Source organism: Gobio gobio (assembly GCF_949357685.1).
Source record: "Gobio gobio genome assembly, chromosome: 12".
NCBI lineage: Eukaryota > Metazoa > Chordata > Actinopteri > Cypriniformes > Gobionidae > Gobio > Gobio gobio.
In genome coordinates this window covers 17,359,507-17,377,725 of record NC_137105.1, presented here as the reverse complement: position 1 = coordinate 17,377,725, position 18,219 = coordinate 17,359,507, and the positions used below count along the sequence as shown (strand labels likewise).

General features: G+C 38.9%; 1 protein-coding gene across 4 annotated transcripts in view; it reads right to left on the bottom strand.

Moving 5' to 3' along the window:
- Nucleotides 1-18,219, bottom strand: part of hmcn1 (hemicentin 1) — a 100,088-nt gene that overhangs the window by 56,180 nt on the left and 25,689 nt on the right. For all 4 annotated transcript variants that reach the window (XM_079831406.1, XM_079831408.1, XM_079831407.1 and 1 more), the window contains exons 2-11: nt 17,659-17,729; nt 12,901-13,059; nt 12,614-12,736; nt 11,582-11,753; nt 11,379-11,485; nt 8,855-8,975; nt 8,029-8,292; nt 7,766-7,910; nt 7,116-7,237; nt 4,611-4,880 (exon numbers count right to left, since the gene is read on the bottom strand). In XM_079831406.1, coding sequence (XP_079687532.1) covers nt 4,611-4,880; nt 7,116-7,237; nt 7,766-7,910; nt 8,029-8,292; nt 8,855-8,975; nt 11,379-11,485; nt 11,582-11,753; nt 12,614-12,736; nt 12,901-13,059; nt 17,659-17,729 — 1,554 coding nt within the window. The remainder of the gene's footprint in view (nt 1-4,610; nt 4,881-7,115; nt 7,238-7,765; nt 7,911-8,028; nt 8,293-8,854; nt 8,976-11,378; nt 11,486-11,581; nt 11,754-12,613; nt 12,737-12,900; nt 13,060-17,658; nt 17,730-18,219) is intronic.

Below are 18,219 nucleotides of genomic sequence, written 5' to 3'. Positions count from 1 at the left end.
AATGTCTGGTGAGTGGCCCTAAAAGGATAATGCTCGATCGCATTTAAAAAAAACATTTCACCTACACTAAACCCTACCTTAAACTTAACTGAGAGTGTTTACAGAAGCGAACATGAGAAAAATGCATTTGCTAAAACAACTATATTGCTTCTACAAGTCTTTGATTTCTTTTATCGTGAATCCTACCCGAGAGCTCTGCATCCCAAGTGTAATGCTGTATCAGGTGAGCTAGCGAGCAAGTTTATTGGATTAGAAAAGCTATACATGGTGAAGAACCAGGATTCCCACCAGGATTTATCGGGAAACCTTATTTTAAAAGGGTGATTCTAGACCAGGAAATGTCATAAAATTTATTAAAATTGTACACATCCAAGATTATTTTTTATAATGAATATACACTTCTCTAGTTATGCCAAGCTGTAAAATAATTATCAGGTGGAAAGGGTTAAAAAAAAAAAACCTTTATCCTCTATGAAAATTAGTAAAATCATGGGGCTTTCGCAAATTGTTGGATGAAATGTATAGATATTTAGCTCATATATAAAATAATTATATCACCAACAAATATTTAGTCATTAGTACAATCTTAACTTTATAGATACTTGTTTGTAAAGAACAAAACTGCACCTAAGTAATGTTCACATGTGGTCTCCACAATATCCTTTTAAAAATGTCCTGCTTTACACCCATGATACGATTCTGAAGCCAGCCAAACACATTTCACAGCAATTCTCCTATCATTCCTTCTCCTTTTTTACAGAAACACTAAAGTGGGATTATTGGTTCCAGATTTTCTGAGCTGCTGAAGCTGAGGCATGCCCTTGATCAATTCATGATGTGCAGCCCCTGCTGAATGAGAGTGCTGAAGCCAATCTGATGTGTGTCTCCACTGTTCTCTGACCTCCAGTCTCTGCCTGTCCCATATGCCAACAGAGCAGGATGTGTGACATCATTGGCAAAGACAGGAAATACACATCATAGCTGTTCCAAAACCGAGCAGCGCACTAGCTAACTGAGATAAAACAGCATACGTGAAATGAAACTGACATGGAACCGCATAAGTGATTTGAATTAGAACCCTCTACATATACAGCAACCCTGCGTCTATTCAAATAGTGCAGAGGAGACTCAGCTTATAATTGATTTTAATAGAGTTTGGCGTTAGCATGTTACTAAGATAATGCTGCAATATGGCAACAAGCATAAAAACAAACAAAAAAAAAGACTTCAAAAACATTAAAAAAAAAATCTTACTAACCCCAAACATTTGAACGGTACAGGCTAATCCTAACCCTTACCCAAAATATTGTTAAAAATAGTTATGATTATATATAATAAACTTTTCTCTTACCTGGTCTTCTACCTTGGATTCATTTTTCCACTGAACTTGACACACAGTGCACTCATGCAATGAATATCAGGTATCTTAGCTATAATGAGATATCTTATGGGGTGTTTATACAAAAAAAAAAGTGTTATTAATAAACATGACAAAGCCGTTTTAGGGGGCGTAAAAACACAAACTTTTGAAAACAGGTTTCAAAGTGCACGTTTTTGAGAATGATACCGTTATAGCCTCTGTGTAAACTACAAGAATGCAAATTTGTGAAAATAGTGACATCATGCGCATGATTATTATGTGTTCAGTCTATAAGCGTGTAGTGTTTCTTTACAAAGTGACATCACCAACTACTGGCCTGGCATGCATAATACATTGTTTTTTAGTCATTTTTGCGGATACGTTGAGGGGGGATCGTTTTTGACAATGTTGTCGTCTATACACTAAACTTTTCAAAAGTGCGAAGGAAAAACTTTTCAGTTTGTAGTGCATCGTTGTGGTGTAAACGTACCCTTAGTATGCAGAATAAGCTGCTTACCTTTTGGAACAGGATAAATACTGCCTCTTTAGGCAGCTCACTAGGTTTTGGAACAGAGCAAATCACTGCTTAAGTACCTGAGTGTCAGTAATATGGCTAACATACTCAATTGTAGCAGATTTCCAGGTCTTCAGCTGTATTTCAAAGCCTGACTGGAATGAGTGATGTAATTTCCAGAACCATCCTTTGTCATGATTAAAGTGGACCCAAAATGAGAACTGGCAGAAAAAAAAGAGTCTGTTGTGCAAGGGCAAGCCATTGTGTGTTGCATGCTCAGGCGGTTAAAGCATTGCCGTAGAGAGTTCACTTTGTGTCTAGTAGTAAAGCTGTAATTATCCCAAGTCTTACTCACTAAATTGTACTCTAATAGACTTGGTCTGCCTAAAGGCCCAATTTTAACAACTCACTGACGCTAAGCTTCACTAACACCTCCTCATCTACGCTTCTTTGCCTGAGGCTACTCTTATTCAAACAGTTATTATGTTTCTGCAAATTTAAAGCCTACTGTATGTAATTTAAATGCATTTTTAGTATGCAAATTCTATGGCAGCACGGCCTATCTGCACACTTAAAACAGACTTAAGTATAGTGTAACTGCAGTAAATAACAAAAGATCCAAATATTTTAACCCTTCCGTGTTTAGACATTTTTCAGACTGTAACTATACATCATGGCAACCTAAATAGCAAAAGTAGTTGGAATACCCAATATTAAATGGCTAAATATTCTTTGGGTCTCTGGACCCTCTGAATACAGAGATGTACATCAGACTGGGACCGGGGCTATGTGTGGACAGTGCAGGTCAAAGTAATGTTGTGTAAAGGATTAGGGCAGATGACTCTATGGACTGGCCAGGTATCACTATGTCAGCAGTCCCACTTCAAAGGGCCCCTAATGACTAGGACAACACAGGAATCCCAGCAGGTGGTGATTACACACACATACATGCACTGTGTCAGTCCAACAGTGACAGCTGTTTAAAATGCCAAAGACTGACACACACACAAAAAAAACTAAGAAGTGGCCTAAAAATAGACGGTAAGGGAATAATGAAGCAGGGACTGATGGATAGGGAATAGCAGAGCAAAATAAATATAATTAGAATTACATAGTTCCAAATGTATTTGTTTTATTATTTATATTAAATGTGTATTCCATGTAACAAATGCTTTGGCAAAGCAAAGCATTTTCCACTATGTCAATAAAGCAATTTGAATCATAAATATCGAAAGAAACCTAGAAAGAGAGAAAAAGAAAGAGAGAGACCGAGACAGGGCAGAAACCGAGACAGAGCCAACGAGAATTAAAGTATGATGCAGGGAAAACCCGTTCCCCAGGTCTTGGGAAAGAATGTTGTGGAAAACTAAAAGACACATCACTCAACAATGAGGTAAAATTATACAGTTAATGTCACTCCCGCTCTCCTGCTAATAAAACACAAACCCGGCCCTGCTGGGGCCCTCAGGGGCTTGACGCATTTAATTATCATAAAAGATAATCTCAAGTCACATCTATCCATCAACCACCTCCGAATCACATACTTTCAAATCAAAACAGATTTTTATAATTCATTACAACAGAGCCTCAGTATGACAAACAGTAAACAAGCCTTGATTCTGTAAGCGATATGCAACACCAAAGGTCGGTGAGGCCAAATAATTCATGACCTCTTAGAAGCTCAACCGTCTTTTACCACGTTTATATTTGGTTGGGTGCTATGAGATGTTTCTTAGGGGCCATTCAGAGAGAACACATTTTTACGTTTAAAACGCAAGATGCAGGGCATTGCAATGAAAAAAAACCCCCATGATGTCCAAAGATGTGTTTTAAACTTTAAACTCTTTCTAAATTGACTATTTAGAAAGCTGTCATGTGTGAGATGCTGCAAAAGATGTGAGCGAGACAGTCAAACTTGTCTGTCTAGACTGAGTATGCCTACATAGAAAAACAATAGAAAAGCTGCATAGTGGAATGCATAAACGTGTTCTCTGTGAATGACCCCTTACACCTCAGTTCTGTTCTGTTAAAAAGCCCATTTCTCTTTTGATTTGTGATCTCATGTGTAATTTTTCCTTTGTGAAAAAATGGCTATTTTCCCCAGTGAGAGAAAGCAAAGTGATTTGCCAGTGTTGTATACTGTCAGAGGAAGTCTTCTTAATTCCGTGTAAAAGAGGGACGCAGAGCCTGTTTCAATGGAAACTGCAAGATCGCAAACAGTGAGCAAGCCCGGCATAAATCACTTTCACAAATGCTATAAAATATTGCCATGAAATATTGCAGAAAGGATGCAGTGAAAACAGATCTTGTGTTATAGAGAAGCGAGAGAGTGAATTGGCAAAAGCCCTGTGGGCATTGCTTTTTCTATGCATGTATTCAAAGTGCGAAGAGAGAAAATGTGACATAAGAAAATGTGACCATTTATTAACCCTATGAACTGTTGACCTTTGGGTCAATAATAACAACAGGAATTGAAGTAAAATGAGCAAAAAGTTCATTATATGATTGCATTGGCCGAATGAATTTGCAAGAAGTAAGCTATTATTCTTAATCCTAGTGAAAGTTTCATCACCTAATTAATATTCATGAAGCTGGTAAGGTTTATAATATGCTCTTTCCATATTTCATTGTTCCTACGCTAAAGACCATGCCTTACTTCTTAACTGTGGTAAAACTGTTGTTATGATCAATCTTTTGTGGCTTGTTGCTTTATCTAAAACACACAGACACACTTACCTTGCACACTGAGGTACACACGAGAAGCAGAGACTCCACCCTCATTGGTTGCGATGCAGGTGTACCAGCCAACATCATCAGGAGTGACTCTCTGGATTTCCAGGGACAGGTTGGCGGTGACATGTATGCGATGGTCCAATCTGGCATCCACGCTCCCTCGCTGCCAAGTCAGGTTAAAGCGCACCGTGCTGGTGACCAGGCATGTCAGAACGACATTTGCACCAGGATATGCTGTCGCATTGGAGGGCACCGTAATAGCCGGTGGAGGCTCTGCACAGACAAAAATGTCAAGGAAATGTGATTATAATCCTCTTTATCCTGGAGCAATTGAATTCAACAGCCTAATTTGAATCCATTCACATTCACTAATTATTTTCCAGACCTCTCTGAGTTCTCATAAGGTCTTTGGGTGTCTGTGAACTCTGCAGATCTGACAGTTTGTGCAATGAGTCTGAAATGCGAAGGGAAACGGGGAGGGTGTTGACAGATGAGTGGATTAGGGCATAAGTGGGGAATTTATACAGGAAGACACATAAATTTCATAAGGGAGTTTTTTTTCTGTCACTCCTAGTAATCGTGTCACTGGCCCAGCGACAGCACAGTCGGGGAAACAGCTCAGAAAATGGGACAGGGAAAAAGAGACATGTCTGTCTTGAACTTTTGGTCAACAATGGAATCAATATAAGGAAAACGTGACTTCTAGGTGACCATTCCAGGTGAAGGGGAATGTCAGATTCCCAGATTCCACAGTAACCCTGGGTGTTTTTAAAGCTGTATCTCACCATAAAGCCAAGGCAGCAGAGAGGAGCCGGAAGACAGGAAGTGAGGGTATTTGTGCAAGGAGTTTGTGTAAGGACTGTTGGGGACAGTGTGGTGTCAGGTTTCCAACACCATAATGCCATGAGGATACAGTCCTGTTTACTTTTTTAGTCCTTGCTCAACACAAAACTAGACATTGAAATATATATCTTGTATTTTAATGAACAGTAATATAAATCTATAAATCTGTCTTCCAAGTACAAAATCTGACTGCAGTGACATGAAAATGTTAGATGTGTCTCAAATAATCTAGTGTGCTGGCTACCTAAACAGCATTTTTGAACGTGAAATTCGGGCCGATATTCGAATATGATTTGTCTGGAAAAAATGGCAGTCTGTAGGTGACACTTATGGGAAAACAGAAATACCCAGTTACCCTGGTACACAAAGCGCTAAACAGCTTTCCGTTTCTGGCACCTGCTTGTCACTGAGAATAAAGGAAGTCAAACAGTATTTACATATTTTCAAACAGCCATTCAGATTTCTGTAATCACTATGGTGTTTATCAAACAACAGCAAATGCAAAAGTACAGCGACAAGAGAACTGGTTCTGAATTTTTCCTCTGCTTTAGGTTTTCTTAGCAAAATAGACTGTTCATGAGTGCCACCAAGTCATAGTTATATGTAGTAATGTAACAGCAGAGGCTCTGGGCATGTGACCAAAAGCGCAAATCTTATTGGTTGGCCACTGTTTTTCACAGTGTGATGGAAAAGAGATTAGATCACCTCTCTGTAAAAAAAAAAATCCACTGCATTGACAGCTTGCGAATGTTTGCAATGGAACAGAACAGATGCAGATGTTTATTCAAATGAAAATATTTATTGCACGTAGTTTTGCATTGATCAATCAACATACCTTAAGAGTCGCATTTGCAAGCGTCTATGATGCCCAAAAATGCTGTCTAGGTAGGCAGCTCATTAGGTTTTAATACACAACCTATATCTTGTGAAAAGTATTGTATATTGTAAATAGGCATGAATTTAGACTTTTAGTTTAAATTTATATTGATCTTTACTGCTAGAGTGCATATAACTTTTTCAAAAAAGTTAAAGCTGAACTTGTGTAATTTTTGTACCACTAGCATCACTAAACTGAGTTACAAAAATCGTTTCCTGAACGCATAACCCCTCACTCACATGCTTGAGACTGTTCATGGGCAACACATGTCTGTTACACAGAGCATGAAGTAAACCAAAGATTATAATGGACCATTTCATCTGAGGAATCCAGTGCTCCGCTTTAGCATCTCCGCTTTGGGTGAAATGAGGGCAGATTTTTGGAATGAAGTTATATCAGAGTGGATCACATTGGGATTCTGGCTGGGAGAAATTGAATTCAAACACATGCAAGTTGACTCATGAGAAAATATGAGAGAGAGATTCTAGGCATGTCAGATGTGGGACAATAATCTCAATAATTTGCCTCCTATGTATTCCTCATATGTTATCTATTACGCACCAGTGTATAAGGTTGAAATGCCTGACCGTTCAGTCATGCACAGAGTTTGGCAAAGGCAGCATGCTTCAGTGCTCTCCTAATGGTGGGCATCTCCCTAAATCTTTGCAAACATTGAATGATCGAACTCATTCATGGCCAACTTTGGTGTATACCTCAGCATGTCTGTTAATGTTACTGATAATAACAGGCTATAATGTAGTTAAAAAAATGAAAGGTGACATTCTAACCAGAAACATCAAGGAAGGTTTGAGCCCGTCCGGTTCCGGCAGTGCTGATGGCGATGCACTCATAAAAGCCTTCGTCCTTCAGGGACACCTTAGCAATTTCCCATGATGCATTAGCAGACTCCCTAAAAAGATGATGAAAACATAGAGCCATATAAAATAAATCCTTACCCAAATAAACACCAGATTTCAAATGATTAGACTATCAGCACTGGGCCCTTGAGCACAGGATTACTAGTGACCTAGTAACCAAGTAACTATAAAGTTCACTGAGACTTCAACACTATAATTTGAAGGCCATTTTCTATGCTTATGTAGCATTTTTCCACTTATCATGTTAGTCAAGGTTTCTTCCTATACAAAAACTGTAGTAATTTAGATCTGAAGGATCATGTGACACTGAATATTAGGAGTAATGGCTGCTGAAAATTACGCTTTGCCATTACAGGAATGAATTACACTTTAAAATGCTTTAACATAAACAAATTATATTTTAAATTGGAATAATGTTTCACATAATTGTCTTTACTGTATTTTTGAGACTTTTTTAAAAAACATTTTAAAAATATCTTACCGCCTCCAAACTTTTGAACAGTAGTGCATGTCACATAATACAACATGTCAACTACCCATCAACCTTTAATTAGCAGTACCTGAAGAGTTGGTCCACACCTAGGCGTAGTCCCTCCCTAGTGAAACGCAAGGTATAGGGGATCAGGCTATCCACAGAACACGTAATAGCCCCCTTCTGCAGGTAGTAACCTGGAGTATGAGTGGGCATGCTAACTTGTGGCGCATCTAAAAAAAATGAAGAATAAAACACACTAGTAACACAGACAGTAAAACATAAGAAAAACTACCAATATGATACTTAGATTGACTATCTTGTGGTGGTATTGGTCTACACAAATCTGACCTGGCACAATGCTGGAGTAGGAGACACTGGACACTCTCTGAAAGATGAAGCCATCACGGTCATAGCCAGTAACTCGTAGGAAGAAGGCCTCTTTGGGCGGAACAAACTCGGTGATGTTCCAAATGCCATAAGGGCGTCGCTCGGGGAAGTAGCGAATGGGCAGAGTCTTCATTACATCACCAGTGATGCTCAAAAGTTCCAGGCGGTCAGCACGAGCAGGAGGGGAAAGACCAGTGGTGTTTAGCAGGATGAAGGTGGGGATTCCTTTGAGTGTGTGTGAAAGAGCACAGAGGTTAGAAAGGTTAACCAAAACATGCTTTAAATGCTCAAGTACACGGCCACTATGTTGACCTCATAAATTTGACAGTGTGTGTGGTCCAAACTGACTTAAAAAACAAAACAATACTCTCTATACAGCAAGGAGGACACATTAAATTGATCAAAAGTGACAGTAACGACTTTAATGCGTCCTGTAGCAAAAATGTTACAAAAGTTTTCTATTTCTAATAAATGCTGTTATAAAAAAAAAAATCAAAGATTCCTGAAAAAATGTATCACAGTTTCCGAAAAACTGTTATTAAACATTGATAATAAGAAATGTTTCTTGAGCACCTAATAAGCATATTAGAAAGTGACACTGGAGAGAATATTACCGTTTTACTGTATTTCTACCATATTACTGGTTTTACTGTTTTTTTGATCAAATAAATGCAGCCTTGGTGAGCCAAAAGAGCTCTTTCATAAAAACTAAAACAAATGTTACTGACCCCAAACTTTTGAATGGTAATGTACCTTCTATGACTTCAAACACCTTTAACTAACTCACCCTGGACTGGCCTGCTGGATGTCATTTTGAAGTCCAATGTTTGTTTTCGGGAAAATCCTGCCCGGAAATCAATGTTGCTGAGGCCTGATATACGGACTGAGTGTCTGCCCTCACTGGACGTCTGAGGTCAAATTGACAACACCACAAAGAAATAAACAAATAGAAAAGTTATTTGTATTTGTTAAGATAACAGCATTCAATTGTAATGACATAATTTGTTTGTTACATGGAAGAAACACAACAAAACTAATCTATGTTGACAGTCAGCTCAAGATCCACAGATATAGCTTGAAATTGTCAAACATTAAGAATGACTCTCTTTCTTTCTTCCCTTATGGCAGATGGAGCAATCCGAGTCATTTAAACATGATCCCTACTGTTCCGTGCTGCCCTTTATGACTGTTTTGGTGCTGAGGGTCTGGCGTATGCTTGATGTTGTCTGCAGCTCACTGCTCCAGGGCGAGCCATGGCAACTCATCCTCTGCTTGCATTCTTTTGAAATTACAACCATCCTAAAGAATTACCATGGGCCATGAAGCACTGCATGATATGACGCCAAGAATGACGAGGAGAAGATCCTGAAGGATTCCTCAGAGAGATGTGGATGAGCGAGAAGGAAAGACATGGGATATGGAGATAAAGGGGCATTCAAGAGATTCAAGGGAGGGCCTTCGCAGAGCAATTTACAGAAGATTAAGATTAAATTATATTCACTCATCCTGAGTTTTTAAAGTGAAGTGAACATCAGGCCAAACATTTACTAATCCAACCTAAAACAACCCTGAGGCAGAAAACCCCGTCAGACGCCACCAAAACATGGGAATGCTCAGAGATGGCGGTCACAATCTGCATGCTTTCTGACAAACATTGACATTATTTAAACACATTGATTAAGGTTGTTCTGGGGAAAATAAATACAAGGGATTTTTTCTATTTGAGCTCATGTTCTTGTGAGAGATGGGCTGTCTGAGCATTTATGTTTATAAAGACAATGAAGGTCAGGAGAGTATTAAAAGCGATCATGTTAATGATAAAAAAGGTTTAATAAAGACAGAAAGATAGAGAGGATCTTTGGTCATTGTTTTTGATTTTATTAAATCTACATGCAATATAACTATTTAAATAGCCAAAGGATGAATAAACTTCATACTCAGGTGACAAGAGACAGAGTCCTGCACGGATGGGTGACCCGTGAATATTGCTGAAACGGGTGAAAAACATCGTAACCGTGTCGGATACATGTGCAGGTCGGGTCAGACAAGGGAGAAACACGGGTCTAAACACGGGTTTAAAACAGTCACGTGCAAACGAATATATAAAAATATAAGCATGTATATTGTAGATGTGTTCCTAAAAGATATATGCAGATTTTTAGGAACACATCTACAAAAATATGCCTTGCCTCTATTTCAAGTTGATAAAATAATTTAAAATCCATATCAGTTTACTTGTGGCCACGCGGCGCGCACGGTTCTATTTTAAACAGGTCGGGTCGGGTGCGGATTTTAATTAGTGCTGCTGTCGGAAAACGGGTTGGATGCGGTTTTAAGCACTGCGGGTACGGGCGGGTGCAGATTTACAAAATCGGACCCGTGCAGGACTCTGACAAGTGGTAACAAACATAACCTCCTCTGAACATAGCAATGCTTTTTTTGGTAATGATGTAAGTGACTACAATTCTCTTTAACTTTCAGTAAACCCATTAAAATTACTGTCCATACAAAAACATACTTTTTGCATTACATACAGGATTGCAAATTTTGCTTCTTATTTTTTAAAGTTCTTTAAGCGCAGCTTAAAAAAATCGTATCGACCTCATACTTTGAAATGGTAGTGTAAACTACATACAAGTTTGTCACGGGACAGATCATAGTCTATTGATTTTTGAGATAACGTCAAGCACACATACTAAAATTAATACGATTTGTGAAGGGAGGGAGGATAAGAGGTCGGGCGGAAGGAGGAAATAAACTAACAGATATAGGGTGGATTCTGCACACATCATGCCAGACGAAGATCTCACCCCTATCTTCAGCGCTAAAGTAAATTGAGGATGACATGGTCTCTCTTTACATTCCTCTGCACATAAATCATCAAGCTCTCCAAATTTAAAGAAAAGCTATACCGCAGATCGAGCAGCCTCTGAGAGGTTCCCTTCTGTGTACACGAGCTACAGGGCACACAAATCAATCAGGCAAAAATGTTGTCGTTTCATTTAACTGGCCCTTTGGGACTTTGTGTACCCTGAAGCAACCCCCTACACAGTGGGCTACTCAAAGGCCCCTACAACAGATTCCACAACATGAGCAGTGCAACAACATAAATGACTTCACCACACAACCTTGGCCTTCAGTACCTATCAATCAATCTGCAATCTGTTCTTATTCTGAGGAGATAAAACAGACTAAAGCAATAACTTTACCTTTCATGAAAGCCACCAGTTACAGTTAAATCATCTACACTGACACAAAATACCTGTCAAATGTGTATGTGCATCTCAGTCTGTGATAAACTTGTTAATCACCTTTATGGTCCACATTCCTGGCCCTGGGTCTTTTACGTTGAGGACTTTGGCAGAGTTTGGGATGTGAAGGAGCTCAGACAGACCTTCCTTCATCCCGATAAGTTTTCCTAGGAGGACAAGAAGTTCATGCTTCAGTTCTACATCACTCTACACTATGTGTTGGTTCTGGGAAGACTCTAAACAGACAAAGATGTTCTCCTTACCCTGAGAATTTCGGATTTCGATGTTCGGTGCAGGGCCGCTTAAGGCAACAGTCACTTCCTTCAGGCTAGGGTCAAAGGGGATCTGCCAGGTGTTAGCAAGCCCGTTTTGGTGATCAGTCGAGAGCAAGTGAACCTTAGAGGACTGCACTGCCTCCTCTACCCATTTCAACACCTGCAGCGAAAAGATAAAAAAAAAAATGGTGGTTGATGGTTTGATGAAGTCTATGGATGGCTATATAATTCTGTTTCTATTATTATCTATCAGTGTTCTGGATCTTAACCTGCTTAACAGGAGGTCTGAATATCAGATAATTTTTATATGTATATAATGATTTTTATTATTATTAAAAAATATAAAATGGGTTGCATACCACTTAATGCTGTAAAAATCTGTACTAGCATAATGTTAAATAAAACAATCAGATATATTCAAGAATAGAAACATCAAGTATAGCAAAGGTTAAGCTTAAGGACAGAGAAATTGAACAAATCTATAGCAAAGTGCTAGGATTTTAGAGATGACTGTACATTTTGAGAAGCTGTGCTTTCAAAAAAAGTCTTTCATGTCTCCTCAAATATTTCAGTTTGTGTTCTAATGTCAAAATTCTGGAGAATCACAAGCTTGACCACATAGGAAGATTGATAGGATTTTTTTTGGAACATTGAAAAAGAGCAAACTCTTTGAAATCCTTGGTTTTCAGAGAGCTATAAAAACAGTATTCTGGACTTATGTTCATGTTACCATGCTCAAATGAAATAAAGCCTTCACCCTTGAGCATACTGCATCACTGGACCTCTATTATCTTTTCTAATCTTTGTAATAATTTGTTCACTTCAGGTTAACGTCATATACTGTATGGGGTGGTGGGCTGTTAACCAAACCAGAATATTAGGAGATTTCATTATTACTCTTTGGAAATATACAATAGAAGTAATGTGTTATTGCCTGAAACACACACACACACACACACACAAAAACAGTAAATTTATATTTTTTGGGAAAGTCAAACAAGTAGCCCCATGAAGTCTTACCTCATTGACTTGTTTCTTGTCAAGATGGAATACCTGTCCTGAGCTGGTCGAGGCAATCTCCTCATACACCTTATAGCCGATATGTGATCGGTCATCACAGTCACCAGTCAACACAAACACCACCTGCACACACATAGATCATTTAGCAGATGCTTTTATCCAAAGTGACTTACAAACGATAAATAAGTAATATGCTAAAATGTGATACAGAATTTACAGATCAAAACAGGCAAGATCTTTTAGTAATTCTACTAAATTGAGGCTGAAAAACGAGATAATAATTTGACCTGTGACTGTTTCTGCTGAATGAGCTGAAGAACGTCATGGGTCAACTTGTAGTCTTTTGAACGGGCATCTGTAAACACATAAATGTAGGACCCTGGTAGGGAGATTTCAAGGGCAATCTTGATGGCTCCAATGCTCATCTCTGGACAATCTCCACCTCCCTGAAATGATCCATAATTATTTATCAATAAATCAACAGTTCATTTGACAAAAATACAGTAAAAACAGTAACAATGTTCAATATTATTTCAATTAAAAATGACAGCCATTACTCCATGATCCATTGGAAGGTCACATGATCCTTCAGATATCATTCTAATAATTTGGTTCACAAGAAACATTTCTTATCGACTAGTTATCAATATTGAAAACATCCCTGTTTTGCTGATTAATATTTTTGTGGAAACCAAGATACATTTTTTCAGGATTTTTTGATGAATAGAAAGTTTAAAAGAACAGAGTTTATTTGAAATAGAAATCTTTTGTGACATTATAATATATCTCTTGTTAATTTAGATTTATTTATAGCATCCCTGCTGAATAAAAGTAATAATTTCTTTTAAAAAAAAGATCTCGTAAACATTGCTGTAAATGGCATATGTTGTCATTTTGGAGGCAGAGGGTTTCCTCATTTATCTGAAGCAACTTAAACTACATTTATTTTTATATTTGGTCAGTTCTTAAAAGGTTACTTCAGCAATTAGCATTAAGCTTTGTATCAGTAGAAACCCGGTATGATATTTAAATTATCGTACTCCCCCCCCATATCCCCCTGAGATGAGAGAATTATGCATTTTATTTCTGGAAAAATCCTCCAATGACGCAAAATGACGATATTTGCGTCATCGGAGGATTTTTTCCAGAAATAAAATGCATAATTCTCTTAGGATTTTTTGGCCAGAGGCTAGAGACTTCAGCCAGTAGAAGGAGCTAGTTCTGCATGTTTTCAACCCGCCCATAGGGGTGGGATCTCACTCACAGAATGTAAATGAGCTCGGCCGCTCGGCTCGGACATTCATAACAGAGCAGTGTGGAGCAAAGTGAGTGTTTCAACTTTTCAATGAATTCCTATGAAAGTTAAGCTTCCATAGACATGAACTGAAAACGCGCCAGACTGGACACGCGTCGTGAATGACTGCCGCGCTTACCTCAGCTCTGCTCAGCTCTTCGCTCTCATGATGAATGAAATCTGACTCCTGCTGCGTTTGCACCGAGATGTTCGTTTGGCTCACTCACACTTTATTGAAAAGACACATTCAGTTTTTAATTGTAGTGTCTATTCTCTAACTGAACGAAATTATTTTATTACTATGAAAATCAAAACAATGGTGGGGGCGGTGTCATGGTGGGCAAGTGATAACCAGTGGCCGTGGCTTTGGGAGTGGCCTCGTTGGGCAGCGAAGTGCATTCTGGGAGTTGTTGTCTTTCATCCACATGAGACAAAAATACATTTTCTGTCTTATCTCAGTCTAGAAGGCACAAAATTCAAAAAAAAAAATCACATTTCTACCACATAAATGACCCAGTTTAAATACACATTCATCTTCACAGTGCTGAAATACCCCTTTTAAATTCCCTGGGGATCAATCCCAAGGCCTTGATGTTGCTAGAACCATGCTCATCTGTTTGAGCTACAGTATTTCCTCTTACCCTTGGCTTGCTCACTATAATTTTCTTTGCTTTTCCCTTTATCTTCTTTATTTATCTTCTCTTTTCTGTCAAACTGCTTTGGAACAATGTGTATTGTAAAAAGTGATGGACAAATAAATCAAAATAAATGTGAGCACATCATCAATGTGTTCTGTCAATGGAACAGTCGGATTCCTCAAAGGCAGATGTTCATCGTGATTGCAACAAGTTGGAAAAGGGCAACGGGCAGGTCAGACAGAAAGTAGATTTGGTCCAATCATGAAAGTAAAAATGCATGGCATGCTGTAAAGCTTGTCATGGGAGTCATGCCTGCAACTGATGTTGACCTTGGAATGAAACGTGGAGAACATTCTTGGATGACTTCCAAGAGTTCTGTTAGATACAGGCCTTCCTTTAAAACGACATGGTTAAAAGTAACCCGTTTTCTAATGTTTATGTACATCAATGTATCTGATATAGGTATGGCTGTCTTTTCTCACATGGAGGGTTAAGTTTCTTGCCTTCCAGGGGGCATGTGTCTTAATGAAACATCTGGAAGCGAGTGATCTTTGCTTCTTTGTTTTTTACATAAGCACACATACACACAACGGCAGATGGCAAACACAGAACAATGAAAATATTGTAGGAAAGGTTATGAATGTACTCTGAATGTACTCTTGTAGTTCATTTACAGTGGCAGGTTGTTCTTGAGCTCTGGAAAAGACATTACCAGCAAACAGTGATTTAAATAATTAATCCCTTTTACAAACTCCAAACAAACTAGACCGAATCCTACTCTGCTTGAACTTCTGCCTCAGAGAGAGAAAAAAATATTTGTGCCAATACAGAACTGCACTTAATCAGTGTGTCTGCATTTCCCCTGCTTTGGCCCAAACAGCTGGGACAGATGCTGAGAGCGAGAAACACACAGAGGACACTTTAGACTCATTCTGAGCAGACATTGCTTCCTTAATGGGGAGCCCATGTCAAACTGTTAACATGGCAAATCACCTCTGCAATTACATCAGTCTAAAATAGTCTGTTATTTGCCAAACTTGCAACAAATACAAATCTAGATGAGGGATTTTGATGTCTAGGCCCCCCAAATATAATGATCTGATTGAGGCTGTGTATTTGCATTTATATTAAATGAGAAAAAAAAAATATTATAAAGACTAAATAATTAAGTAAATTAAATATTTAGTGTTTATATTGTCATTGTACTGCAGTGATGATATATGTATACATAAAAAAAACGAGATTTAAGATTTTCAACCACTATTTTGAAATCTGAATGAAACCATACAATAGTAAAGGAAATATTGAATTTGTTAAATACAATATATTGCCAAAAGTTTTGGGATGGCTGCCTTTACATGCACATGAAGTGAATCCAGTCAATTTACTCCACACCAAACTCTCTCATCCATGTCTTTATGGACCTTGCCCTGTGCACTGGTGCGCAGTCATGTTGAAACAGTAAGGGGCAAGTTGGGAGCATGACATTGTCCAAAATGTCTTGGTATGCTGAAGCATTAAGAGTTTCTTTCCCTGGAACTAAGGGGCCAAGCCCAACCCCTGAAAAACAACCTCACACCAAAATCTCTCCTCCACCAAACTTTACATTTGGCACAATGCAGTCAGGCAAGTACCGTTCTCCTGGCAACCGCCAAACCCAGACTTATCCATCGGATTGCCAGACAGAGGAGCGTGATTCGTCACTTCAGAGAACACAAATCCACTGCTCTAGAGTCCAGTGGCGATGTGCTTTACACCACTGTATCCAACGCTTTGCATTGCACTTGGTGATGTAAGGCTTGGATGCAGCTGCTCGGCCATGGAAACCTATTCCATGAAGCTCTCTGCCTTGTCCTTGAGCTAATCTGAAGGCCACATGAAGTTTGGAGGTCTGTATAATGACTCTGCAGAAAGTTGGCAACTTCTGCACACTGTGAGCCTCAGCATGCGCTGACCCCGCTCTGTGATTTAACATGGCCTACCACATCATGGCTGAGTTGCTGTTGTTCCCAATTGCTTCCACTTTGTTATAAAACCACTAACAGTTGACTGTAGAATATTTAGTAGTGCGGAAATTTCATGAATTGACTTATTGCACAGGTGGCAACCTATAACGGTACCACGCTTGAATTCACTGAGCTCCTGAGAGCGACCCATTCTTTCACTTAATGTTTGTAGAAGCATCTGCATGCCTAGGCGCTTGATTTTATTCACCCGTGGCCATGGAAGTGATTGGAACACCTGAATTCAATGATTTGGAGGGGCGTCCCGATACTTTTGGCTACTTTTGCTCCGAATGATCGGCTACCGTTCGCTATTGGGCGATAATAGCTTTGGAATGATTGACCGGCGGTCTCTATAAAGGCTGATCTCATGCTGATGTCTCATAAAGACGTGTGCCTGCCGGCACCGTCTCAATCTCTGTCCGGCTCGGGTAAAATAATTATAATGCTGAAGGTGAGGTACAATTCATATTTCTTTATTAAATAGCTTACGCAGTAATTTGAAAACTTTCTGTGAGTGAATCACCACGCACGCGCTCTCTCTTTCCCAACATGCGCAAATGGCTTCAGATCAGCACATCGCGACTGCACTATAAGCAGGCTGCACGCTGCATAGGTGATGCAGGAATTGTCACCTGCACAACCAATGCAGTGCTGGATTTTCACTAAAGTTAGACATTTATTTTTAAACCTTGCCAGTGTTTAACCCCTCAGCACTCGCACGTTCTCTGAGAGACGGCGCGCTCATGAACACTCAAAGCAGCTAAGAATTCTGCTGCTGTCTCTGTTTGTTTTCTTAGATTTTTGTTGTTTGATTGTCATTAATGACACTCACTGCTCTTGAACGACTCAATTTTTGTAACTTCTTTCTTACCTCAATACTGTTAGTAGACCTACCTGAAAAAAACTTAAAGCACTGTTCATAAAAAATATCACTATTAAACAGCAGAGTGACTATTCTCTATTGATTACAGTACAACACAGTTGTATTCTTTATTTGGCTGTTAAGGACCTGAACACATGTTTGGACTGAATATCCTGAATATTGGATCAAATCCTGACCTGTGATCAAACATGTCAACAAACCCAATGTGAAGTGCATGAACTCACCTGGACGTAAAGCTCCCGCAGCTCATCCTGGAACTTCTTTGGATCTGTTGTTATTGTAATGGGTCCAATCTCTGCAGAAACACAATGATTGCTGTTAGAGGCAAAAAATAAGCTGCTGGATCATTGTCAAATGACCTCATAGATTGAAAGATAAAAACGGTTCTGTTTTGTCCACACAGATGCTAAATATTTATGCTGGCAGCCAGTGGCGGAAGTCTAGGATCAAGGGTCACCATTGAACTGGGGTGACAGGAAGCTTCCTGTTCTGTGCAAGAAGGTTTTCTGGGACCTAGACAGGTCCCAAAAGTGGAGTGACAGAGAAATCTCATACATAGTAGCCAAAAAGTCTGAGAACACTTTGAAAATTAGTGATTTTTTTCAATTTGAACCCTTATACTACATTTGTGTGGCTTGAACCCATATTACAAGCTACAAGACCAGAATTAGGTACATATAAACTATTTCGTAAGTACATTTTAATAGTTTAATACAAGGCGATATCACATTTTAATTTGTTTAACTGTGCAGTCCAAGTATAGAATTAATTAGCGTAGCATGCTG